General features: G+C 40.4%; 1 protein-coding gene across 2 annotated transcripts; it reads right to left on the bottom strand.

The window, feature by feature from the left end:
* Nucleotides 1–554: 554 nt before the first annotated feature.
* Nucleotides 555–23,919, bottom strand: fpgs (folylpolyglutamate synthase). 2 transcript variants are annotated; one of them, XM_046067277.1, is made up of 15 exons: nucleotides 23,737–23,919; nucleotides 19,575–19,703; nucleotides 19,339–19,445; nucleotides 18,965–19,029; nucleotides 16,935–17,049; nucleotides 12,076–12,153; nucleotides 11,712–11,773; nucleotides 9,321–9,423; nucleotides 9,109–9,186; nucleotides 8,832–8,979; nucleotides 8,393–8,476; nucleotides 7,906–8,056; nucleotides 5,418–5,493; nucleotides 2,826–2,892; nucleotides 555–1,937 (listed from the first exon to the last, which is right to left on the bottom strand). In XM_046067277.1, exons 1-15 carry the CDS (start codon nucleotides 23,810–23,812, stop codon nucleotides 1,564–1,566), a joined length of 1,713 nt encoding a protein of 570 aa, XP_045923233.1. In that variant the 5' UTR covers nucleotides 23,813–23,919; the 3' UTR covers nucleotides 555–1,563. The 2 variants fall into 2 exon arrangements, with proteins under 2 accessions (XP_045923233.1, XP_045923232.1); XM_046067276.1 differs by having other exon boundaries at nucleotides 19,339–19,392.
* Between the last annotated feature and the right edge of the window lie 2,053 nt (nucleotides 23,920–25,972).

Below are 25,972 nucleotides of genomic sequence, written 5' to 3'. Positions count from 1 at the left end.
TACTCAAGTGGAAGTAAAAGTGGTCATCTAAATAACTACTTGAGTTAGAGTACAAAAGTATTTACTGAAAAAAAACTTGAGTAGCGAGTAACTTAATAAAAAAATAAAATCAATCTTTCATTTGATGTGGATATGTGAAATAATTTCAGCTACTGATGTTCTCCCTCAGGTAAAAAAAAAAAAAAGAAAAAAAAAGCAAAGATACACTTGAATTTCTTTGTGATTGAAAGTCCTCATCTCCTGATTAGATAACCTGCTACATATACACCAGGACAATATTCCCAGTGTGTATCACTCAAGTGTGATTACAAAATATTGCATTAATGTTATAGTATGTTAAGTACACCAAGAAGAAAAGAGAGCGTTATTGTTGGTGAGCGGCATGGATGAAAGAGATGACTGTCGGAAGATAGCTCTGTTGCTAATTGTGGAATAAATAGGACATATGCTCCAAAAGTTCTCAATCCCAATGAATGGAAAAGGACTGCGTCTACACAAGTAAGACACATTATGTTTTTTGGGCCACGAAAGACAGACCAAAAATATTCAAAAACGAGGGTGGACAATTTTTTTTTAATTGACTCAATTACAATTTAAGCAGATTTCATCTTGACAAGTTCCATTTAAGTGCATTTCGTGTTTTAATGGGTCCACAGGGACATTCAAGTGTAGTCAGTGTAGTTTGTTTTATACCGAAATTCAATTTCAAACTCCTCTGAGGTTAGAGGGTGAACGATGTGAAGCTGATGGCCTCGGTTAGCTTCACTGACCTCAGTGATATGTGCATTTTATACAGTTTCAATTTCTACCATTATTATTACATACAGTAACGATGTATTAGTCAGATAATGCAAATTGAAATGGCCCATTTAAATATTAATATAATTCCAGTGTTAAACAGATTACACAGAATGCCAACACTCCTGTCAGAATATTTAGACATCTACAACAAAGACACGACTAGGTCATGTGTAAGAAGCACTTTGTCAAATCCTGACAAAATGTAAGTAGAAACCGTGCAAAATGTTTTCATTTTTAAAAAAAGGCTGGAAGGTAATAGTCAGGTGTTCCAAATAGATAAGTTAAAACCAGAAAGCTGATAACTTCATGTGGTCCATGTAGCACTTATTGGTGCCCATTAATGTAATAACCATCACACCACTCTGGTTCATCCAGGTGGCATCAGAGTACCAGTTTAGCCATCTCAGCTCATGTTGTGGTGTACATGAATATAGCCTCTGCAGTTCATGTAAACATATTTGGCTTCAAGTTAAGTTAAAGACATGAGCTGCACACGTTTGTGCGGCCGTCTGTAAGGCTCTGGGTGAAGCTTGGCTTGATGTGAGGCTTGGAGCAGCCTTGGTTCAAACTAACCTGCTCTAAGCATCTGCCAATGTAGGGAAGCTTCCGAGAAACCTGGGTGCAGCTAATCCCTTTCAGGTAAACACAAAAAGCTAGTATCACAAAACCTCATCTATACACACAAATTATTTTTCTTCCATAAAAAGGTAATTGTGTATTTATGCAGAGCGCGCATCCATTATTTTAAACTTCATTGTCCGTTTACTTGGAGGAAGCTGGGTCGAGGTGTTTGAGTACTCCTCCCACCAGGTGGAGGCTTCCGGTAATGAGGACGTGGATCTCGGCTGCATCGCAGAGCGCAGCAGCTTTGGCCATGATGCTGGGTTTAACTGGTAAGACTGTTTTGGTTGGGTCTGCCAGCACCGAATCCCTGCCCTGGGTGATCCACTGGAGGGCGCTGAGGATGCAGGGGAACACCAGGGCATCTGCCTTCTTTTCAGGGATCAGGGGCAGGCTGCCCTCGATGAGCAGCTGTGTACCTTTATCCCCCAGGCTGTTGTGGAGACGCCAGCTCCTCTCATTGTCCAAGCAGCGAGTCAACATGTTCTCCACTGAGACGTTGAAGTTCTGCTGGTCTGAGAGGTGTGGGAATGACAGGATGAAGTTAACAGGTTTTCTGGGAAACAGCTGCCATTTTAAAATCTCTCAGTGTAAAAGCAGTAGTTCAGCATTTTGGGAAATATTCTTATTTGCTTTTTGCATTCTTACATAAGCAAAACTGTAAAAATGACGTTTATGTGGTTGAACTATTTCTTGTGGAACAAGAAGCACTGGGCAAATATTGTTTGTCTAGAAATACTTCAAACCCAACCCCACAAAACTACAAATTGTATTTTTTACATTTCTGTGTGTATGGATTAAAACAAACAGGATACAGCATATTTTAATCTCTGCTTCCAGTCTTTATGCTTAGCAAGGTAAACCACATCTTAACTCCTTCTCAGCAGAGACATGAGATTGGTATCCGTCTTCTTATCTTATTCTTAACACTTAGAAATAAAGCAAACATGCATATTTCCCAAAAGGTTGTTGTTCCTTTAAATGAACCACAGACTTCCTGCCTGTAGACGCCATTCTCAAAACTACAGAATGCTTTGAATAATTTGCAGTCATGAAAAGTACATGTGATTTGTGGTTAATAGGCTAAAGGCCAGAGTTTGCATGTTCTCCCGGTGCAGCTCCGGGTGCTCTGGTTTCCTCCCACAGTCCAAAGACATGCAGGGTAGGTTAACTGGCGAATCGAAATTGGCGTGGGCGTGAATGTGAGAGTGACTGGTTGTCTGTCTATTTGTGTCAGCCCAAAAATGTAAGCTGGGATTGGTGCCAGCCCCCCACAACCCTCTAGTAAGGATAAGCAAGTGTAGCTAATGGGTGGATGAATTAAATTAATTGGTATGATCCCTTTTAGGTAGAGATTGATGTTAGCTGCCAACAGCCAAAAGCAACATGCTCAATGATCTTACCTGCATTGCAAGAAGCGATGACTTCAGTGATGTTTGGACAAAACACTGCAAAGTCAAACTGACATGGCTGAAAAAAAAGGCAAGACACACAAATATCTATATTAGTTGGCTGAACAATGTTGTCAAATCAAACCTTCTGGTGGGATCTTGCTTACTTCAGCCAGGGTGAAAAGACGATGTCAGAGCAAAACAATCGGATTTTCTGGTTAAAGCTGGGGTGGGCACTTTATTTCCGAAGCATTATTTGTTTAATTAGTTCACATTCTCTTTACATCTGACACGAATCAATAAATAAAATGCTGTGGTGTCTGTCGCAGGATTGTAGCAAACACGGCCTGCCTGCACTCTTCCTTTGCCCTCACTGTGCATGAATGTGTGTTTTGGGGGAGTGGCTGTGGAGGGAGGCCTGAAGGGAGGGGGTTTTGTTGGATACTTTCAAAATCTAGTTTCTCCAACATTGCCATCCCCAGCTTTAAAGATGGACGTTTCTACACTGAATATAGCCAATTTAATATGAATCTGGCTTTGTTCTTACTTCTCCTAATTCATAATGATCTAAAGAGCCAACTTTGGGGTAAATAAGTTCTTTGTGGAGTGTGAACAATAAGACGCATGTATCAGTCAACTTACAGCGAAGTCAAAGAACATTGACGATGAGCTCTCGAGTGATCCCATGTCTGCTCTGAGCAGGAAGTGTCACAGTCTGCTCCTGAGGTTCCCCTTGGCCTCGGTCTCCAGCCCCTGCTCCCTAGTGTGCATGTGGAGGATGCCACATGCACACTTCTTTACATGGGTTTTAATCACACTTATAGGGTGCAAAAACTATGGTGCAGCTAGTTTATTGATTTCTCGTCTCCTTTTAATTGTATTCAGCCTTATATTTTTGCAGAAATGCGAATGAGTACCCACACTGACCTTGGCCTTGTAAGCTGGCTGATGGACTTTCTAACGGGGGAGGCCCCAACGTGTGGTTTAAGTGGCATTTTATCAGACATCCTAATTTCCTCTCGCCTCTCTTGTACACAAACGTGTCAAAGCCATTAAGTGGGGAGCCACATCCTGAAGTTTGCTGATGATTCTGTCGTCGTGTCACTTCTCAATAGCATGGACCCAGACAATAGTTCTGTCATGTCTGAGTTCACTGACTGTGCAAGGCATCCTTGTTGGACATAAACGTTTCCAATATAAAGGAGATTGTTCTTTTTTGGGGAAAAATCCTCTGGGCATCGCAGTATTTCCCAGAATTCCTCAATGATCAGGCTGAGGTTGTCCATCAGTATAAACATCCGGGCACAGTGATTTACAACAAACTGACTGCTGAGCATCATGTGGATGCGGTGTGTAAGAAAGCACTATGTGGTTTTAACGTGGACAATACTTTGATGAAAATGTTTTATTCTTGTCTTGGTGAAATTGAAAGTTTGCTTTTATCAGCTGGTATGGCTCACTTTCAGTAAAGAACAGGAACAGACTACTATGCATTGTGAAAATCTGCACAAAGATTGCTGTTAAAGACCTCGATTAAAGCACTCTTTTGTCCCTGCTGCCACTGGTTTCTGAAACAACTCACTGTGATTATACATGGAATTCGTTACTTTAAAAGTTGGAGCTTCTATGTTTAGTAAGATATTGTAGTGCCTGCGATGGACTGGCGACCTGTCCAGGGTGTACCCTGTCTTTCACCCAATGTCAGCTGGGATTGGCTCCAGCCCTCTGCGACCCTGTACTCAGGATAAGCGGTTGCCGATGGATGGAAGATATTGTAGTGGATTTATTTTATTAGTTTTACTAAACAATAACTGTTACTCTAACAGCTTCTGTGAGTGTTTGTGTGTATTGTGGTTCTTCTGAGTTTTAATGCGTTTGTGCTGCACAATTATTTACCCCTCGGGGATAAAAAAAAAAAAAAAGAATTCCTTCCTTTCTTCCCAGGTAATGTTTTTCTTTGTTTCATGTCATTCATTCATTGTTTCCCCATTTTATTTTGAAATACTTCTGTCCTCTTGTTTCAGTTACTTCACTTCATGCCTGTGTTGTCTGTGATTGTCTGCCCTGCTCCGATTAGTTTCACCTGTATCTCATTATCCTTCCCTCCCTAGTGCACTTAGTCTATATGTACATCCCATGTCTCTTATTTGAAATTTCCTTGCACCTTTGTCGAACCAAATTGTACTCTTGCCATCTTGCGGGCCATCCCAAAGGTCATATTTTTGCTTTGAAAAAAGGACCACAAACAACTTTCTTCAGTTATTAGAAATATTTTTCTTTCATGATCTGTTATTTCCCCTTTCACTTTTATTATGGAGACAACTAAAGTCAGAGAGTCTACCTCTATCAGCAGAGAAGTAGTATGCGCTCCATTCTTAAAAACCTGTCATTTAAAAAAAATATTATGTGTGTAAAATCCATAATGTGTTGCATAATAATTAACATGGGAAATAATCAAATATAGAAGAGAACCAAGCTGCAGTTTCCTCATTTTCTCTACAAGTCAATCCATATACACACTCCAATACCCACAACAACACTGAGCTTAACAGCTGTGACGACAATGACCTTGTTCTCTGTATTGCTGAAAGCAGTTGTACTCACCACCAGAAGTTTCAGCATGGCTGCTGAGTCTCTCTCTCCTGTGGCATTGAACAGCAAAACTCTGGCTACAGGTCCACTACAACACACACACGCCAAGGTCTTACATCAGTATTGCTTAACCTTTTGAAAAATGTTAAGTGGTAAACAAGTGGTTGTTTAGTAGAAGCAGAGGCCAGTGGCCCGTACCTACTCAGAGTTAACTCGGGGTTATCAAGTAAACTCAGGGTTGACAAACTCTGACCGCTACACTGGAGTTAAACGGTACTACGATCGTGGATAAGATGTTGGTTAGTTGAGTCGTGATAACTCAATTGGAGTTGGTGCACGTTCTCATAAAAGGGGTGTGTTCGGCCGTGCAGGCAGAGCTTTTCACAACGGTGCATGCTCCGTATTTTCCCCAGTAGAATGCACGTTGATTGTGTCAGGATATGAGGAGTTTAAAGACACGTTTACGGCCAAATCTAACACCGTGGCGGCTGACAAAGCCAGGGAGGCTTGTTGGCATCGCATTGAGTAAATTTGTAGCCTAATTATCTTCACAGTGTTCTTATTGTATGTATTTTATGGGCTCTTATTTTATGTGTAATATGATTAAGATGTAAAGGTAGAACTGCACATAAGGTCCATTGTAATTTAAAAAAAAAAAAAAGGAGCCAGTGGAGAGGGTTAATAGTCCGATACACATTTCCAAGATTAATCTACAAGTAAAAAACTTGAATATTCTCTGACAGTCACATTTATGAGAGAAACTTCACTTTGCAAGGCTGCAACATCACACACACACACACACACACACACACACACACCTGCCGTGTATTATGCATGCATTGGAAAGTTATATTAAACTTTGCAATCGGATTTAGCAGTGAGGAAATACTCCTGAGTTTAGCTCACAATCACTCTCATGCACCTTAGAGACTTTGCCTTGGATTCAGCATATTCAGAAGAAAGCACCAGAATGATTTTTGATTTTTTATGACATTAATTTCAGGGAATTTCCGATTTTTCTTCTTGTAACTTTCATCTAGGATTTTTTTTCTTGGTTATTAACCCCAACCTGGCTCCCTATTTTTTGGACACCTAAACTAGTCCAATCTAAATATGTGAAAACACTTAGGATAATTCAATTATAGACTACAGATGGGCTCCTAAGAAACTGTCCTGTTAATTAAGATTCCTCTCTAAAATCCCCAAGGCTGCAGGGCTTGCTGTCTGAACGTAATGCTGTTGTTCAGAACTTCATTGCAACCTCATTGGAGCAAATCAGGATGAAATCTAAACATATTTTATGAAGTGGTGTGTAATATTTCCTACTTCTCATCATCAACACTGAGTACAGATGTGGTGTGTAGTCCACGTGCAGGGTAACCTCGAGATAACCACGACCAAAACCTGCTCGGAGCAGTTTAGAGATGCAACGTAAATTGCCATGGCAACAGACCTCGGGTAAAACCTATCCACCTATCCTAAATTTGCTTATTATAACTTTGTCGCATTTGTCTCTTACTACAGAGCTTGGTAATGTAGTGCCCCACGTCTTGCTCTTTGGGCGTGGGTAATTTGGGGGGGGTTCAGTAAATGCTGGAACTGAAGCCGTGGTTCAGATTTTATTGTTGTGATCTTAGGGCTGGACAATAAAACAATAACCATAATTATTGTGATATGATTTTTTTCCCCCATAACAGATGTTCAGTAAGTATTAAATTAATGTTTGATTTTACTTACTTTAATCATCATCATCATCATCATCATCATCATCATTTAATCGTCAACCACCGCTAGACTGATGTTATTAATGTTCTGCTCTACAGAGTCTTTGCATTCTAACTAACTCCTTTTAACTTTAAAGCTTCTGCTTCATTGTGCTTTCTTTGTCTGCAACTTGTGTGTCCGCGTTCGTGCACGCTGAACATATGGTGCAGATCACGCATTCGCACAGACACGCTCTCCTTATCACACACACCTCTTTGTCTTTTAGTTTAGTGCATTTTAGTTAAGCATCATCTGACATGTTGTGCTTTTATTTATCTTTTAAATAAATGCTTGTCTATGTACGTGCTGTTTCTTTGATGTTGCATAAAGTGAATATATTGCCAACCTCTTCTACGTAGAACTCCAAATTCTTCAACCTACTAGCATCTATAGATACATATATCTGTATGTGATTAACACATTGATAGGGATGTGTCTAGTTCAGACAGTAAGTGCAGTACAACATGTACTGCTACTTACAGCATATACCAATTTTTTTTCATTTTTAAATTGGAAAGTGAACATACATAATGCAGACACAGTAAATCTGCATTCACAGCGTGACACGTAAACCTGTACACATCAAGATAATTCATTATTGTATAAAATAAAAAGTGGACATAAGGGCACCTTAATTGCCGGGCTCAGTACAATGATCACCTCCAAACACAGTTTCATCAGGTAGCCTGATGGATGCAGGTACAACAGAGTCATGTCATTGGGGAGTGATGTTCACCTTGCATTCCTTTCATGCTGGGCTGCAGTCTCTCTGAACCAGTGTACACAGGCCTGCATACTGCGCATGGTGTGAGCTCCATCCAAGAAGTAGGTGACTGCTCCGTGTTTCAGAGTCTGGTTCCTTCCAGGCCACTCTGTGTCTGCCAGCCCTGAGACCAAACCATAGAACATACATAACCATACTGGATGTTGTCACATTTAACCTGTGAAAAGCTAACCCTTTGATTTTAATTGATTTTGAGGCCCAAATATCACAACTACCAGTAGCACAATGGGTCTCGGATATTTGAAGAGCTTTAGTGTGCATTTGTCTGAATTAATCTGGTGAAACAGAAACAGGACATTCCTACATAATTAAGATGTCAGCTGTTGTTCTTCTTGGCTGCACGTCTACTTTTTACAAGGGATGTACTTCAAGTCAGACAAATAATTATCTCTCCCCCTAAATTTGCTCTTCTCAACAGGGACTGTGCTTCAGGACTCACCTTTCACCATGATGGGGCTGGGCTTGAAGGAAGTCACCTGAAGTACACTTGTGTTGTCAACACCAGTGGAGAGATAGCTTTTCTCTGTTGAGAGAGACACAGGTTGTTGTAAAAAAAAAATAAAATAAAAAAAATGAAACAACCTTAAGCCCTTTATAGACTTGGAATAGACAACACTGCTGTAACATAATGTAATTATGGTTGAACTTTTTATTTAATCTTCTTTGGCACGGCACAAAGAGGGAGAACATTTTTAAAGGCTGATCGGACTTGAAAATAATCTTCAAGTAAATATAGGCTCATTAACAGTGTTCCGTTATCAAACTTTTTCCTTTGTGGCCAAGGGATGATAATTAAGCAATACATTTATTGTGTTTTATAAGAAGGCTGCTGTGGCCTCTTTATGTCTAACCTAGCCAAATGGCTGTTCCTGTCTAACCTGGTAGGCATCTTTTCTGTAGCCAAGTGTGACTCAGCTGGAGGGCCAGCGAGGCATTTGAGTGCTGGTGCTGCCCTGCCAGCCCCAGACGCAAAGGTCCACAGTCTGTCTGGTAGTCCTCCAGCTCTGGACACACCCACAGAGGACACTAAAACAACAGGTTAAATTGTATTACATTCAACTGAACAGCTGGAGGAGAGATTTTAACAACTATGTTTATTTAAACCTTTACATTTTACTGTGATGTCACAGTGAAAACATTAGTCTGAAAGCTCACTTGTTTCTCTTCAGCCCTGTTCCTGAGCACAGCCATCGCATCTTCAGGCTGTTTCACTGTGAAGGCAGGAACCCCCGGCTGAAAACACATGATCAACAGCTAGTGAGATGACGTAGAAAAATACTGTGTAGTTTTATTTTGTAGGACTTCAGTGTCTCTCCACAAAGCATGAATTGAAGTATGTAACTGAAATATTTAGTCAGCCAGCACACCTTGAAAATGCCTCCTTTTTGCCAGGCAATCTTTTCGATGGTATCTCCAAGAATCTGAGTGTGGTCTATACCCAGAGAGGAGATGCCACACACCCACGGTCTCCTGGTGACCCAGAAGCACAGAGAAGAAAACACAATGGTGAAATTGTATTACAACACTGATAAAGTTGTAAACAAAACTTTATGGTGACAATGTACCATCATCTTGACAAGCAATAGTATACTTCAATATGTAACTGGCAAGGCCCTCAGTGTTATCAGATTTGTCAGCCTCATAATTTGACATATGTGATAAGTTGGAGCTTCTCTCAGTCTGGCATGGCAGCTATCACTGCTCACACCAATCACTCCGTTATTCTTCTTTAAAAACAAGAGAACCTTTTCAGAGAAATTGAACAGTAGGCTGAAAAGCTGTGTTTCACTGCCCTCTCTTTCTTTTGCACATGTAACCACACCAATCAGTGAAGTCACAGTGAAGTCATTTTCAGTCCTGAAGACTGGCAAAAAAGTCCAGAGAATTTAATTAATTCTGACAAGTCACATAATGTCATGTCAGTAGATTATGCTGCCATACTGTATAACAAAAGACCAGGGGAGGAACAATACATGCCAGCAAGTATCATGGGACATTTATGCTGCAAACTTAAAAACTGTTATAAACTTGACTCTCCAGAGGCAACAGAATGAAACTTTTAGCTTCTGAAATGCATTTTTAGACGCTCTGGATTGGAGCTCAGGATTGATCTGGAGCACAGCTGCTTTACTCCAAACTAGTTTACTTTATGAACCTGGACTGTGTGAGACCTTTTGGACGAGTAGAACACATTAACATTAGATCCTGAGTGTTATGATTCCTCCCTTTCTTTCTGCTGTGGCTTCGTTGGCTGTTTCCTGCTGGAGCTGGCAGTTTGGGAGGGCTCGTTAGATAATGTAGGCCTCAGCCTAGGCTACATCCATTCACCGGCAACTTTATTTAGGTACACCTGTTCAAATGCTTGTTAACAAGAATAGCTGCAGCCAATCATATGGCAGCAACTCAATACATTTAGGCATGTAGCTGTGGTCAAGACAACTTGGTGAAGTTCAAACTGAGCATCAGAATGGGGAAGAAAGGGAATTTAAGTGACTTTGAACGTGGCATGGTTGTTGGTGCCAGACGGGCTGCTCTGAGTATTTCAGAAACTGCTGATCTGCTGGGATTTTCACGCACAGCCATCTCTAGGGCTTACAGAGAATGGTCTGAAAAAGAGGACATATCCAGTGAACAGCTGTGTGGAATGGGAGATTCTCATCATGGATCTCCATCTGGGCATCACTAGAACCCTCCTATGAAGACGCAACTTATTTTCTCAATAATGCACCCTTTAAATAGTAGGAAAACTTTAGACCAGGTTTTACTTGGTCACTGGCGTAATGCCTTTCTACTGCCTCACAATAGCAATGTGCTGACCACACTTCCTTGTAAGATCAATACAGCCATGGCCGAGAAGATGGGTGCACAACACGGGCAATGGGCGTGAAAAAGACAACTGCGATGATCGTAAACCGATGGAAGCTTTGTGTCGGGTTTAAGGTAGGGCCCTATATGTCCACTTTGGAAACTATTCCCATGTAGTGAATATTTAATAAGCAAATAACCTTAGATGACACCTCACATCATAACTAAACTTTAATGTCAACATTCTGTTAATATGGGTGAGTAGCAGTGATCGTCAGGAATAATAACATGCTCACATGTGCTCACATTTGGGCGGCTGTGGCTCAGGAGTTGAAGCGGGTTGGCCGTTAATCGGAAGGTCGGCGGTTCGATCCCTGGTTCCCCCTGGTTGCATGTCGAAGTGTCCTTGGGCAAGATACTGAACCCCGAATTGCCCCTGGCGGCTATTCCGCCAGTGTATGAGTGAGTGTGAATGTTAGTTTCCGTTTGAGCACTTAGGCTCAGTGTATGAATGTGTGTGACTGGTGAATGCAGATGTAGTGTAAAAGCGCTTTGAGTGGTCGAAAAGACTAGAAAGGCGCTGTACGGAGTACGGAGCATTTACATGTTGACAGTCTTTTCTATAGTCAACGACTGAACATTGTAACCTTCATGAAGGCAGAATTTGCCTGTGTCTGTATCAAAGTGACATGTCAGTCACGCACACAAGCTAGAGGTTAATTCTTGAATGTTGAACATATTAATGCTACTTTTTTTGTAACAGACGATCGTTGTTCACTAGTCCCTGATCTGAAGTATGTTCTGAAACTTGATATATTCATATTGCTTAAATGACTCAAGTCTGAATAAAATGTGATCAAGAATGTAAAGATAACCAAATACTAACTCACTATTTCCAGTTTGAAGGAGGTAAGTCAGTTACAAGTGACAGCAGCCTTATAAAATAGTCTTACCTTATAATGTTGGTGCAGTCATATGCTCCACCAATCCCAACTTCAATTACAGCTAAATCCACCTGGACAAAGGGCAGAGTTGTTTAGATTTGAGGCAAGTTAGTAATTTAAGTAATAAAACTGTTTGCTCTGCTAGCAGACTGGAGGATGGTGATGTTAGTCCATTAGTCTGCTGCACACAGGTGCAAAGAATCTTCTACAGGCCAGAAAACATCAAACTTATCAGGTTCGAATCTAATGGCTGGGACTAAGGCGAGTGTTTCACATCAGTGTCAAATGATGAGAATTATGTATAACTCCCCAAAACACATTGGATTCCTGTTTGCTGGCTGCTGATGAAGGCAGCACAGGCCTGCCAACTTACCTTCTCCTGAAGAAACACATGGAAGGCCAAGATGGTGAGGAAACGGAAGTATGCCGGCATCGTCCCTCCATGGGCGTTCTGAAGAGGTCAAAAAACACAAAGCCCCTATGTGTGGAATACTTCTAACTACATCATCTTTGTAATGATCTTGATACAATAAATTTGTCTAAAAATCGAAAGGAAACAAACTACACAAAAAGACAACCCTGGTGAAAGTTGCAGGTGCCGTTTATGGGTTTGCTGCCAGTCTGACATCTCAACTGTGTGGAAGTAAGACGATTCCTAATGTCACACAGTGGTGTAAAAGCTACAGTGATCAATATATTTCTCTTAACAAGAATTCTGATGACTGTAATGTGAAAAGGTGTTGCTTGTAGTGACAAACCCACAGAGAATGACTATTCGACGCCCCAGTTCCTCTCCGCTCTACAGAGGTTACTGGAGTCTTTCAGCCATGATTATTTCTTATTTGAAAAAAGAATCATTAGATCAATCAATTAAGTTATTGACTAATTTAGATTATTCTAAAGCTTTTTTTTAAATTACTGGATTAATATAACAATTTCTCAAATTCATATCAAAAACGTATTCATATTTTGTTCAATCATCATCGTGAAAGAGCCAGTTAGAATAATGATATTCGTAGTTTATAGGGCTTGCCCGAAATCTCATTTTTTGAGCCTCGAAGCTTCGTCAGTAATTAACCTTTAGCGGTCCCGTTATGCCGACTGTTTAGACGTGTGTTGATAAGCAGGCTGTCATTTTACGAGCTACAGCTGTGTATTTAATAGATAGAAGCAGAACAGCAGGAGGATAAATGCCCAAGAAGTGTGCCTGTCTGTTTGTGCGCATGTGTGAGAGAGAAAGAGCGCTCTGTTTATTTATTCTCATAGCGTGGGCTAACTAAGTGCTTATTACCAAAACTTGTTTTTAACTTTGTTATGGCAAGGCTAGCAGACCAAGGAAGAGAGGATTTACATTAAAGGGGAATATTTATTGCGGGGGATGAGCCGTATTTCTGGTAGCCGAACTAAATCACACGTGTATGCAAATTCACTTTTAACTTTAATTAAAGCGACTAGCCTAAATGCTCTTCTTCTACAATCTGTCTAATATAGTTATTTAAAATGGATTCGTTATGTTGTTTGTTTCCAACCAACAGTTTACTGATTAATTTTAAAATGTAGGAAATTTCCACACTGCTGTTTAAAGTGCTCTCACACAGCTGAGGGCTTCATTTTGTTTTCCCTTTGATGTGAACTGGAGCGTTATGTTCACTGATGTCAGCGTAGGTCAGGCGAGCAAAAAAAAAAACTTGAATGTTTACCCAACGATCAAATGTTCGAATATTTGGGTCCAGCCCTAGTAGTTTATTTAAAAGAGGTGGTATTCTGCTCATTTCCAGGTTCAAAATGTTATTTAGGGGTTTTACCATAACAGGTTTACATGGTTTAATTAAAAAAAAAAAAAACACATCTTTTTTGTCATCTTTTCACCCTGTGTTGAAGGCTTCGTTTTAGCTGTGGAGTGATACATCTGGTCTCTAAATGATCTTTGTTGGGAGTTGCACATGCGCAGTTCCTAGTTAAGGACTACTGGCCAATCAGAAGCAGAGTAGGGCGGGTCAGTGAGAAGCCGGTAAACACTGCTTCGGTTCAGCTGTACATGTTACCGACCAGCTTGGCAACATGGGCTGGAGCAAGAGTTTCAGAGTGGTGAGTTATTAATCTGTAACAAAAGCATTTTTCAACCATAAAGTTTTAACTGAGCTCTGTCTCTACAGCACAGGAACAACTTTATGTCCACTGACTGCCTGGAGGGTAGCTAGTGTTTGGAAGGGAGAGGAGAGCTGTGTGCTGCAGCTCACTGTTTTTCCACTGGTGTTTTTGAGGGCGTGTCGGAGTAGCCGCTTGGCGAGTGTTATGAGGCGCATTTAGCTTTCATCCCTGTGATGAAAGGGAAGCGGCTGGACTACAAACGAGTTGTTAGGCAGTTCAGAGCAGAGCTTTCTGTGGGAGATGGGAACTCCCTTTGGACTGGACTTTGGGCTTTTTCACTTTGCAAACCTGTTACCTGCACAAAAAAGGTAGATGGCTCAATAAAGGAGGGGGAAAAGCCAAAAAGCATAATAACACTTTTTTTTAAGAATTGTGCAATTTCCTAGTGCAATGTGATAATATTATAGCAGCAAGCAGCGAAGAGTGAGCCCTTGCACGACACAGTGTGCCGCACCCTGGCACCATAGTTCTTTTGATTCAGAATTTTCATGAATAATGGACACTGCAGGAGGAGTTAAATCTTGTCATTGTTCCGGATATTGGTCCCCAAGGACATTCAGCCTCTCCCTTTTCTCCCTCCTCTGTAATTTGCATTTTATCATGCATCTGTCTCCCTCTGTGTGTTAGTTCGTATGGCCTGTCCTCGCTTCAGCTCTCTGTGGTGGAGAGGAGGGGGTGTGGCTGATCCTACCTACTGGGCAGAATGACAATGACCCCAGTCCAGGCCCTTTTAGCAAACATGTGAAATTTGGAAAAGATCTGATGATGTGCACAGGTACAAATTGTGAAACATCAAAACAGTGAAATTTAACACTACAACAACACGGTTCAAAGGAAACTAAAAAGCGTCACAATTTAACATCACAAAAGGTTTAAAAAGGCACTGCCCAAAATTGAAGTCAAGTCGATTAACTCTCAAGGAGGAATTTGTAAAGTACCAAAAGTCCCTTAAAATTGCATTTTCATTTCAAAATGGCTGAGGATATTGCTCTAAGCAGCAGCTTCTTCTTGTCTGCACACGATACATCTGCCTCCCAAATTTCGTGAAGGGCCCTCTCCCCCACGCACGCCTTGAGGGAAGCGACAGCCTTCAGCGGAGGCATGGTGACACGGCTCTGAATTGGACACTGCATTTATCAAACATGAAGCGTGGAAAAGATCTGGTCGACGTGTCAGTTCCTTATTTCAAAACGCTGTTGTCTGTTAGCACGCTTACTTATTCGTTTTTAACATTGGAATATCAAAATTTGTCTTATTGCCGCAGCAATACCATCTGATGAGAAATTTAATTTTCAATTCAAAATTGCTGGCTGCCGGGGGAGTTTTCGGGTATCCTAAACTCCTCCAAAATGTGTTACCAAATTCGAATAATAATCTTACCAAAAATAAGATGTTCCTGGCACTTTTGTGCTCGGGCTCTAATAACGATGCATGGTGTAATGTTACATTACCATGACAGCAGCAGTGCAGAAATTACTTTTAACACGAGGGCGATCAAGAAACATCTAGAAAATCTAATTTAGGAGACTACCACTAACAGAAACACATTGCTAATTCCAATATCAAACAAAAATTCTCAGAAACTTATTTTTTTACTTGCCACTTCTGTTTTTAGAGAAAAGGCTCAGATAAACCCACTGTGAACTAACTATCAGCACCAAACAACACAGGGAAAAAGTTAGCAAGATATTTTTCACCGGGGTTGGTGGAGACCAAAACAGAGCTGAAAGAACAGAGGAGACACGATTTAATTCAAATTAATGATAATGTTAGTCTTTGTCTTGTGTGGCAACTGTGTGCCAACACATTAGCCATATCCACTTTATGGGGTGATAATGTGCCAATGTTAAATTTACAGTCCAAAAAAGAATCTCCAATTGGATTCAACTTCTGAATGAAGTCCCTAAATGCTAAAATGTCCTGTTTCGAGTTATTTATAAAAGAGTGATTTATCGAGATTCCTTGAATGTCTCCAAGTGACATCACTTCTCTACTTCACATAGTATGCGTTTTTAGAAAAAGAATGACCGTCAATGTGTCCAAAGTATTTAAGGAGTCAAACTGCACACTGAATGCTGGTAATGTGACCAAAGTGCGCTGTCACATGAGGGTCATGCTCCTCCTGACATGAGGGTTCTCATTTTCTACCAGACTCAATTACAACCTCCAGCCCTGATAATAAGCTAGTTCCACTCAGAATGGGAAAAGCAACATGATGCACAGTCCGATATAATGCCACAGAAATCACTGCTTGGAACTAGGCCTGGCCGATACGACCTAATATCTAAATCACCATTAATTGAACACTTCCTCTAATTCTTCTACTACTAACTCTAGTACAATTAATGATTATTTTGTTTTTGTTTTGTCATTGGCAAGGTTTGAAGCTACTGCAAATACACTCAATTACAGGTGGGACATTTTCCCCATTCACAGAAGTCAAAAATCGATTATCTAAATGTTATTCGATAACGACATGTTGACGTGCACATAACAGACATGTTCCCCCTATATTCGCCACATTGCCATTGCTGAAGAGCGCCACTACTAACATCTCACACAGTTAATAATATCAATGTGCTGCTAATGATTTTCTCATTCCACACAATAAAATCAAAGTGTCTGTTGTTTCCCCAACTGCTGGAAAGTGTAGCCGGTTAGCACTAGCTAACATCTCGCTGTGCTCCAGACTCTGGTCTGGAAGCTGAGTACGACTGGACAAGCCAGACTCACATGACCACAAACGCTGTAGTATGTTTTTAAGGGGAAAATACATGAATACACACACAGTGGGGGAACAGGATTAAAAAACCGAGATAACTGAAAATTACGTCATTTAGAGGGTCTGAATTTTGTTTTCAATTAATCGTCCATCCCTCCTAGGAATGCCAGCGGTTGCTTTCAGACAATTAATGGTTAATCCATTGAATAGGTTCACTGAGTGAAGTGAATGAGTAGCCAGGGTTAGTCTGGCAGTAAAGTTTCTTTCCAGCCAGGCTATTTACAAACAACAGTTACATTTAAAACTGAGAAGGAGCTGTGTTTTAAAACTACGCAACTCTGCCTTGTTACATGACCTACCTTAGTTTCATCCAGCCGTCCATAAACCTGCCAGAAGTATTTAGTGAAGAGTTCTTTTCCAATGGGCTGTCCGTTGATTCTAATCCTTTCCCTGACTTGGACCAAATGTGGGGAACTGCAACCAAGAAGAAAAAGCAGTGTTTAGCCACTTTTCACTGGCTGAGTAGAAGGAAATAAATAACATGGCAACATGCATAATATAAATGTTAAGCATGTTATTGCAGGTGTACATAACATAAGTAAGAGACCTGTTTCAAGGCATCAATAATGTCCTGTGTCGTCCTTTACTGGATGACCAAACAAATGAAGCTGATCAAAATATTATTATTAGTAATGTTGAGTGCATAAGGTTAGATTTCACTGTGAAAGTGTGATTCCAGTATTCTGGGTGAAATGGGAGAATTAACAGCACATTGTCTAGCCTACAGTGCTGTGTGTCTCACATGCAGTTAGCCTCCTTATACAAATCTTGCTGGGTTTAAATACTTATTCCCTGTGTTCATTATTTTATGGCCCATAAGAGCCTTCTTCCATACATTCTTGCTGGAGAACCCAATGACACTTGTTGCCACTGCGAATATCAACAAGTCAGTGAGCTAAAACGGAGATGATGTGCACACAGCCTCATCTGTGGTGGCTCTCCAAGTTGGGATAAAATCAAGAACAACTGGACCTGGCTGAGGTTGCTTGAAGATATTTTGCCTCTCTTCCAAAAGGCTTCTTCAGCTATGGCTCTTAGCTGATCTTGATCTCCATGTTGGCTGGCTGAACTTAATCATCAGGACTAAATGCAAAATACTCCCAAACAGGGCCAGAAGCATTTTTCTCTCAACTAGTCCAAGTAGCTCCTTTCTGTGAGTATAGTAAGTGTGTCTGAGCTGAAGTGACGCAGCAGCAGGTGAATGCAGCGGAGCAGAGAAAAAGCTAAGCAATAAAGTTTAGCAGTAAATGTACAGTGTAGGTTACAGTTTGTCAGCGAATAAAAGCTGCAGCTAACGCTCATGTGTTGATTACCTACTGCTGGAAAAGGGAAGGCGGTAGTCGCATTGTAGATGATGTCAGGCAGTTTTGCAAGGCGTCGCCCACCAATGTTGAGGACATCCACTACAATACATCATCTCCGTGTGGGTTTAGTAGAAAAAGGAGCATCTTTATTCGTGAAAGTCTGATACCCTGATACCGCACAGCCTACTTAGGATTTGCTTTACTTTAATGATGGCAAAATCCCACAGTATTATTATTGTATTACTGTTTTGCATAATGGTTTTTAAATATTAGATGCCCACAGGTAGGAATCACCTGGGAACATCTTTAGAAGATAAATGTGCAAACTGGGAAGCACAGAGTATCGGAGTAGAAAATTGCAGCAACAATTTTTTAAAAACCACGCTTCTAGTTTATGTCTGACTTACATCTTCTCTCCTGTTTTGTTGCACCTGCCAGAGTGGGACAAATTACACCTTATTGGTGATGGAGGACAGAGACCTCACGTAATGCCCAGCACATTCTGTATTCACACAATGTCATGAATTCAATTCCCTTTCAGTTCAGCAGATACCACCTATTTTCCAAACTCAATCAATGGTTCTGTGTGGCAAGTAAACCTTATACGATGTGTACCAACACCATCGTGACATGTAACATCTGAATCCAAAAGGTTCTGTGGTATCTTTGCCAGTGTTTACAAGCTGTAAGCCATCTGCTGCAGTTTGATTATCAGTTGACAGAGATTCAACGTCATGCCACCTGCATTCCATTTAAACAAGTTTCCCCCCACTCTCGCCACTATATAACAAGCAGTGCTGGCATGACCGAACAGAGCACAGTCAATGACCACACCTTACGTTACAGGTCATTAAGTTCCAGCACTGGAAAAAGAGGTCTGAGAAATAGGCAGTTATGGTGTTAACAACTGCAATACTCCACTATTCTTTCATCCTGATTTGGTAACCATCTCTGGTTTCTACAAAACTAACAGCCTGATGTTCATGTACTGCCAATATCATCGTAATATTCATACAATGTTTTACCTGTAAAATCCTGTGCGGAAGCCATAATTTCTCAAAATCTGTTCAGTAAATGCACATGTTGACCCCTGAAAGATAAACACAGTTAGAGGCCGCCCTCCTACAGCTGTCACAATAGTGTGTGTCATTTAGTGAATAAACTGACGTTTGAAATCATGTTTGCGTGACCTTTTCTTAGAGCTTGCATAATGGGAGCTAAGAGCTAAATATTAAACCGAACACTATGACCTAAATGTAGACAAAGGTTAAGCCAGATCAAAACTCTTCCATTCCATTTGTGAATACGTCTGTACGTAGTTAAAGAATTACAAACTGGGCCTTTAAAATGCAACATACAACACACACCAACATGCAGCTTGTGTGTCTAGTCAGCTCACCTTGCCCTTTGTTCCAGTCACATGAATGATATTGAGATGGTCTAATTCTTCCACCTTTAAAAACCACACACACACACACACACACACACACACACACACACAGAAGACTAAACTAGATAAGACTAAAGGAAATACTTATCATGTTAAATAACAACATTGTTGATAATACTTGAAGTTATCAGTATTACGTTACAAACATGCCCTGTGTACTATTTGAGCTGATATAACTGACTCACTGTCAGGCCGCCTCTTTCCAGGAAGGCTCTCATGGCCTGGAGCTGCTGCTGAGGGTGGCTCCGCTCTCGTCGTACCTGCTCCAGAGCACTGGCGTTGGTCTGTAGTGTGTTCAGAGTGCAAATGGCATCCTGCGGCAAAAGCAGAGAATGGTTTCAGAACAGCATGCTTTTAAAAAAAAAAAAAAAAAAAAAAAAAAAAAAAAACCACACACACCACCATAATCTACACAGTACAGGACAGAAGCTTGAACCCCATTCACACATCCTGCCTGGGACATTTTGCTATGTAACAAGAGCAACAAGTTAGGAGAGTCAGGATATCATGACTGGCTGTCTTACAGTAAGTAGCTGGTATTTAAGACCAGTTCTTATCCATGAGTTGACTGACTGGGCCAGCTTACAACTAAATCCATAATGTAAAAAGGAAATCATTTCCTCATGCTGGACCCGGATCATTGCGCTGAAATGATTGGCCTATTGATCAATTAGTCCATCAACAGAAAAATCTATCATTTCTCAGAGAACAATTCCAAGCATTCACTGTTTCTAACCTGCTTTTCTGTTTTCCAGCATTGTAAATTGATTAGATTTTGGACTGTTGGTCAGACAAAGCAAACAATCGGCAAGATATTACACAAATCCCATGTGCACAATGTATTGACTCAATATCATTTTTTACAAATATCACTTTGTGCAGTGTAACATCGTAACTGTCATAGGAAGTATGCAATATTCTGTTTATTTAGTGGAGAGATGCATCCGTAGCTGTGTGGCTTAGTTGTGTTCAATTTTGAAACAGCTATATGATCATGTATCTCAGGACAGTTGCGCTGTCATATGCAAGTGTGAGTGCATGGGTCCACTACACAAACATGCGCTATGGAGCATAGCACGTGATGTGTGTGCATACGACAGCGTTTGAGTGACGAGAGAGCGGGAGAGAAACGAATAAAGAAAAGCGACGTGAGTCACAGGAGTGAAAGAAAAGAATGGACAAAAGTAAGAAGATGTGTGGCTCAGAGATGCAACAGAGATCAAATGGGAAATGTATCAGAAACAGGTCCATCAACTCGTGTTTTTACATATGTTTAACAATATCAAAAGTAGTATCGGTTTTGCAAAATTCATGATCAATATCACATTTTTGCCAATATTGTGAACATCTAGTGCAGACTCAAACCTACGACTGTCTCTACTAACAGGTCCTGTGTGTGTATCACAGCCTGATGTCTCTTCTTCCTATGAGCCATTAAAACCCATCAGGGAGCCTCACTGCTGCACTGGGTCACATGTTCATTCAACACCATGAACACACACTGTAGTTTATTCTAACTCAGTCCCACATACACCGTCCTGCTGCCCCAAATACTCACTAGAGCACCACATGTGGATTCATCCGCCACTGAAAATAGTCCCCCACAAATGCACTGTTTCCTCCTGTTTGTTTAAAAATACAGCCTTTTTAAGGATTTACGTCTTCAGTAGAAACTAATGGGCTGGGGGCTGAGTGTCAGTCAGACTGTTGGTCTTTCCTTTTTAAAGTCGTTTTTTAAATCTTTTATTTTACTTTTACTTAAGTAGGGCATGCAATGCAAACTGACCCTTTCCTGCTGCTGCAGCTTCACATTAAAAACTTAACTGGCGAAACACAAGTTGACTTTTATTTTGAAGTAGTCACAGGAAATGCAATCTGTCTGTAAGTGAGATCAGCGCTGACCGTTGTTCACAAATGTATCTACACAACAAGACAACCGTCCCTTAACAGTTTTCTGACAGCAGACCAGTTTGAAATACTGCAGTGAGTAATGCAACAGTCAGCGGCAGACGCAGTGAGCTGTTAAAGAGCTGCAGGCGACAGGCTGCACACCTCCACCTTCTCACGAGGTAACCAACTCCTTTCGCTGTTCACAGACTCATGTTGTGTGCAGCATAAAGTCAGATCATGACTGCTCACAGAATTATGGAAAATACCAATAACTAGTCTGTTTAGCTTCCCGGACTTCGGTGTTATTAAAAGTCATCTGTTACCACCAATAGGCTTAACTACAGGTCTCTCGTGCACAATAATGGCACACAGCGTCAAAACCGGTTGATTAAAGCCAATCAGAGAGTTACATTTACAATTACAGATTTTAGCCATCACTCCTCAGTGAACTGCCTCCTTGGCTGTGGTCTGAGAGCATTTTCTAGTTAAGTAGGCCTGTCTAGTAGCCTATGTAGATTCATCATTATGGATTTAGGCCTACCATGTATTTTAGTAGTCTGTTCACACCAACCCCACAGTGTCTGCTTAGAACAAATGTAGTTGAGGGCCCCTGATGTAGAGGTCAGTTAAATAATAGTCTACTTCCATTGGTGGTTAAAAATAAGTTTTCATAGTTTGGTAAGATTCTTTGCTCCAAATAGCCAAAAAGACATCAGTGCATGCATGGTTGGCATTAGCAACTTGCTGGTAACTAGTTCTTTATTGTACTTATGATATCCCATTAAAATTACCACAATGAAAATATGGATATGACTTATACAGTCCAGTGTTTCCCATTTTCCCAGTCCAGTGGGGCCCGCTAGGGTCTAATCTGTTCAGCCACAGTTTCCTAAAGAAGCGAAAACATTCTCAAACTTCTCATTTTAACATTAAATTTCTTTATTTTCATCGGTCAAACAAAATAAAATTGAAAGCGCCATATGGCTTTGTTCCCTTATCAATTCGCAAGAGAATCCAATTTAATTAAATAAGTTGTATAAATAAGATATTAAATCGATTTAAATAAGTTCTTTTAGGAGGTTAAAAAAGTAAGTAACTTTTACTCTGAGTAAATTTTAAATGAGCTACTTTTTACTTGAGTAGATTTTATATCGGTAATTTTACTTGTACTTAAGTAAACGTTCATCAAAGTAATCACACTTTTACTTAAGTAGAGTATTTTTGTACTCTTTCCACCTCTGGGTATGACAGCGGTATCAACCTATTTCTCTCCGCCAGAAAGCAAATAAGCATATTTCCCAAAAAGCCCAAGTATTCCTTTAAAAGAAGAATACAACACATATCTTTACCAATATTTATGTCCAAAATTACTGGTATAATTCTATCTACAGCACATTCCCTGTTGAGCAAAAGCAGACATTTCACTGGGCTTATGTTTATCACTGCCAGCAAAACGAAAGTACCAGTACGAATGCTGAGTTTCACTGAAATCCACATAAAAAATGCGCTGAGAACATGTACGTGAGGGAAACTGAATGTTCTGTTTCTGAATAAAATAAGCCATTGCTGCGGTTATTGCTGCTGGCAAATTGACTGCTCCAAGATAAGTGTGTCCTGGCTTTCTACAGAACGCAACGCAGAGTTAGACCTACATCATCAACTTTGGGAACCTGTGATGGACATTGGTTAAGATTTTCTGACATTTTATGGACCAAACCATAAACCAAAAAAGAAATCTCATTCAATAATGAAAACAATCTTTAGTCGCCTTGATTAGCGTGGAGAACAATCCCATCAATTATGGCTGAGTCACATTTAATTGTAATGGACATGTGCATTATAAAACATTAACCTTGCCAGAGAGTGGTTGTGCTGGCAGTGGATAGTGGCTGCATCACCTTCATTTGCATTAACACTGCGATAAATGAACACAAGCCAAGTGTCTTTCTAGTGACTGTCCTGACAGTTCCTTGTATCACTTAAGATATAGAAGTGTGAGTAATATTAAGTGAAAACACAACACAACCACTGATGACAAAAAAGGTAAACACACATCACGTTAAAGCGGCCCAAGTGAAACTCTCATATGTCATCAAAGAAGAGGTTCAGACCACGTGTTAGCACACAGGTTGCACTTTGACGTGTTGAGCCAGTAACAGATAGTAAGCAGCTCTGTCCACACTGTAACGTAACTTTTCATAGCACAGTCACTCCAACCAACTGCTAATTTGTTAGCACATGGTCACTCGGCTCCGTTAACTAACTTACATCGGCTACTTCAAGTAGTTCCGTGTGGTCCTGTCAGCCATGTTTCTATCCATCTCCAAACTGTACAGTCAGAGTTGTGGCAGTTGTGAATGCGGTTGTATTGCAAACTTGTCAAACTAGCGCTGGTGGCTAGCTAGCTCGCTAGCAGCCGCTGCAAACACGGGTAGAAGAGACTGTAACCCGGCTTACCTGGTACTCCATGCCTGGTATCTGGGGTGCCGTTTTGGTGCTGGAGAGTCTGACTGAAAGGCCCGCCAACCTGCATGCACAGTCCTTCCTTCGGAGCCTCGCGGCAAACGCGCAGCTCTGCTGCCACACGCGAGACATGCACACCATGATGGGCGTCGAGCTGTCACAGGAAGCTGCAGCCAAATATGGGAGGTTTTATTCACAGACGTAATGACGTTGCGCCAAAGGAAATTAAGATTAAGACATTTTCATGACAAACTACTTCACAAAAACATCTGAGTAAATTTTAACTATTGACATGTATTTCTTATTTGTTACATATTTAAGAAGTTAAACTAACATTCAATTTCAATTAGAAACAATTTAAAATATGGGGTTGAACTAAGAACATGACATTGCTCTAATAAAATGAAAAGTTTAGAATCGTGTATACATTGTTATCATTACATTAACTTGATAATTTCATGATTGTCCTTGAGGGCAATTGATGAACGCATTTGTACATAATTCTCAATCCTTCCAAAATGTAATACAATATGAACCAATAGAATAGATAGATTAGATATATTTTCTTGTTCAGTCTTACAGAAAGTACATCTGTTATCAGCATCTAGAAATCTATAAATAGACAATAGCTTGTTGGATGCATATTGTGTAATATTTTCAGATGTATCTCTTTAATTTTGGTTGTGATGTAGAATCTAAAAGGAACAAATAGTTCCTTGCACCAGTTAACTTAAAATTGGAGTTCCAAAAAGATGTTCCATGTGGTGTTTGTTTTAGTATTGTAGATTCATTTTCTAAAATGTCTCTTGGTGCATCTGTTGCTTATAATATCAATACTTTCTAATTAATTGCAAACTAAATTCCTTGAACATGAATGTTATATCTTTAGGAAATCAAGTTTGTGTCAACCTAATTCTGTAAATAAGTCATTTTATTATCAACAAATATTTTTACCTGTCGTAGTTTTCACCAAATCACAAAATAAATGATCATTTAATAAGTTATTGTTTACAGGGCGGCACAGTGGTGCAGTGGTTAGCACTGTCGCCTCACAGCAAGAAGGTCGAGGGTCTTTTCGTGTGGAGTTTGCATGTTCTCCCCGTGTCTGCGTGGGTTCTCTCCGGGTGCACCATCCAAAGACATGCGGACTAGGTTAATTGGTGACCCTAAATTGTCCTTAGGTGTGAGCGTGGGTGGTTGTTCATCTATGTGTGGCCCTGCGACAGACTGGTGACCTGTCCAGGGTGTATCCCGCCTTTTGCCTGATGTCAGCTGGGATAGGCTTCAGCCCCCCGTGACCCTGTACGCAGGATAAGCGGTTGAAGATGGATGGATGGAAGTTATTGTTTAATTTCTAATAACCATGTAACTTACTTTTCTGTTGTTTGGTACCTACTAAAGGGATTGTAATTCATTTGAAAATCCTGGATTCTAAAGATAAATGGCATTGTTCCAGGAGCGATTTTAGGATCAGACCTTTAGGGGGGCTTAGCCCCTAATGAGAATGTAGCATGCATACAGTTCCCTGCAAAAGTGTTCACTAATTTCACTGGATAACAATTAATACATTAATATTTTCATTATGTTTAATGAATTACTAACATGGGTTTTATGCTACATGTGACTATGTTTTTATTTTTTATTTTTTTTAACCTGTCCTGCCCAGCAGCCTGGTATAGAGTATAATGACCTGGATACCATATTGTGCCAGACAGATTTTACTTTAACAAGAGAGTATTAAAATACTCCTTTGTCTGTTTTATTATTTATTTAATTATGTATTGATTTGTCACCGGGCCGGAGAGGGGGGCAGACACGGGGATGGGGGGGTCACAAACAGACAGCACAGAGAAAGGACAACACCTGTAAGAGAAGGGGGATGGAGGGTGGGGACAACAGGGAAAAGCTGTGGGAAACACCAATTGCAGAAAGCAACGAAACCTGCAATAGAACAGAGAGGGGGGAGGAGGAGAAAAACACAACAAACAAACACAAACAAAAACAAACAATAAAAATAATAATAATAGTAAAAGACAACCAGCCGAAAAGCAGCAATAAACAGCTGACATATTAAGACAATTAAGAGAACAATGAAAACAAGAAACAGTCACACACACTAAATAAGCAACACAGCACAGCCACGAGAGCTGGAATAATAATTAATTTAAATAAGTAACTGAAAGAAAAGCATCAGGAATAATTCTACCAGGGACAACCTAAGTTTGTTTGT

This window comes from Micropterus dolomieu, linkage group LG13 (genome assembly GCF_021292245.1).
Source record: "Micropterus dolomieu isolate WLL.071019.BEF.003 ecotype Adirondacks linkage group LG13, ASM2129224v1, whole genome shotgun sequence".
Classification (NCBI taxonomy): Eukaryota; Metazoa; Chordata; class Actinopteri; order Centrarchiformes; family Centrarchidae; genus Micropterus; species Micropterus dolomieu.
This window is presented reverse-complemented; position numbering and strand designations above follow the sequence as displayed.

Coding starts and splice junctions, on each gene's coding strand:
- fpgs (XM_046067276.1), bottom strand. CDS start 23,883: ATGGTGTGCATGTCTCGCGTGTGGCAGCAGAGCTGCGCGTTTGCCGCG. Junction 17,050..18,964: donor TTCCGCACAGGATTTTACAG/GTAAAACATTGT, acceptor TCTTGGTTGCAG/TTCCCCACATTTGGTCCAAG. Junction 8,477..8,831: donor ACAGAAAAGATGCCTACCAG/GTTAGACAGGAA, acceptor CTCTCTCAACAG/AGAAAAGCTATCTCTCCACT.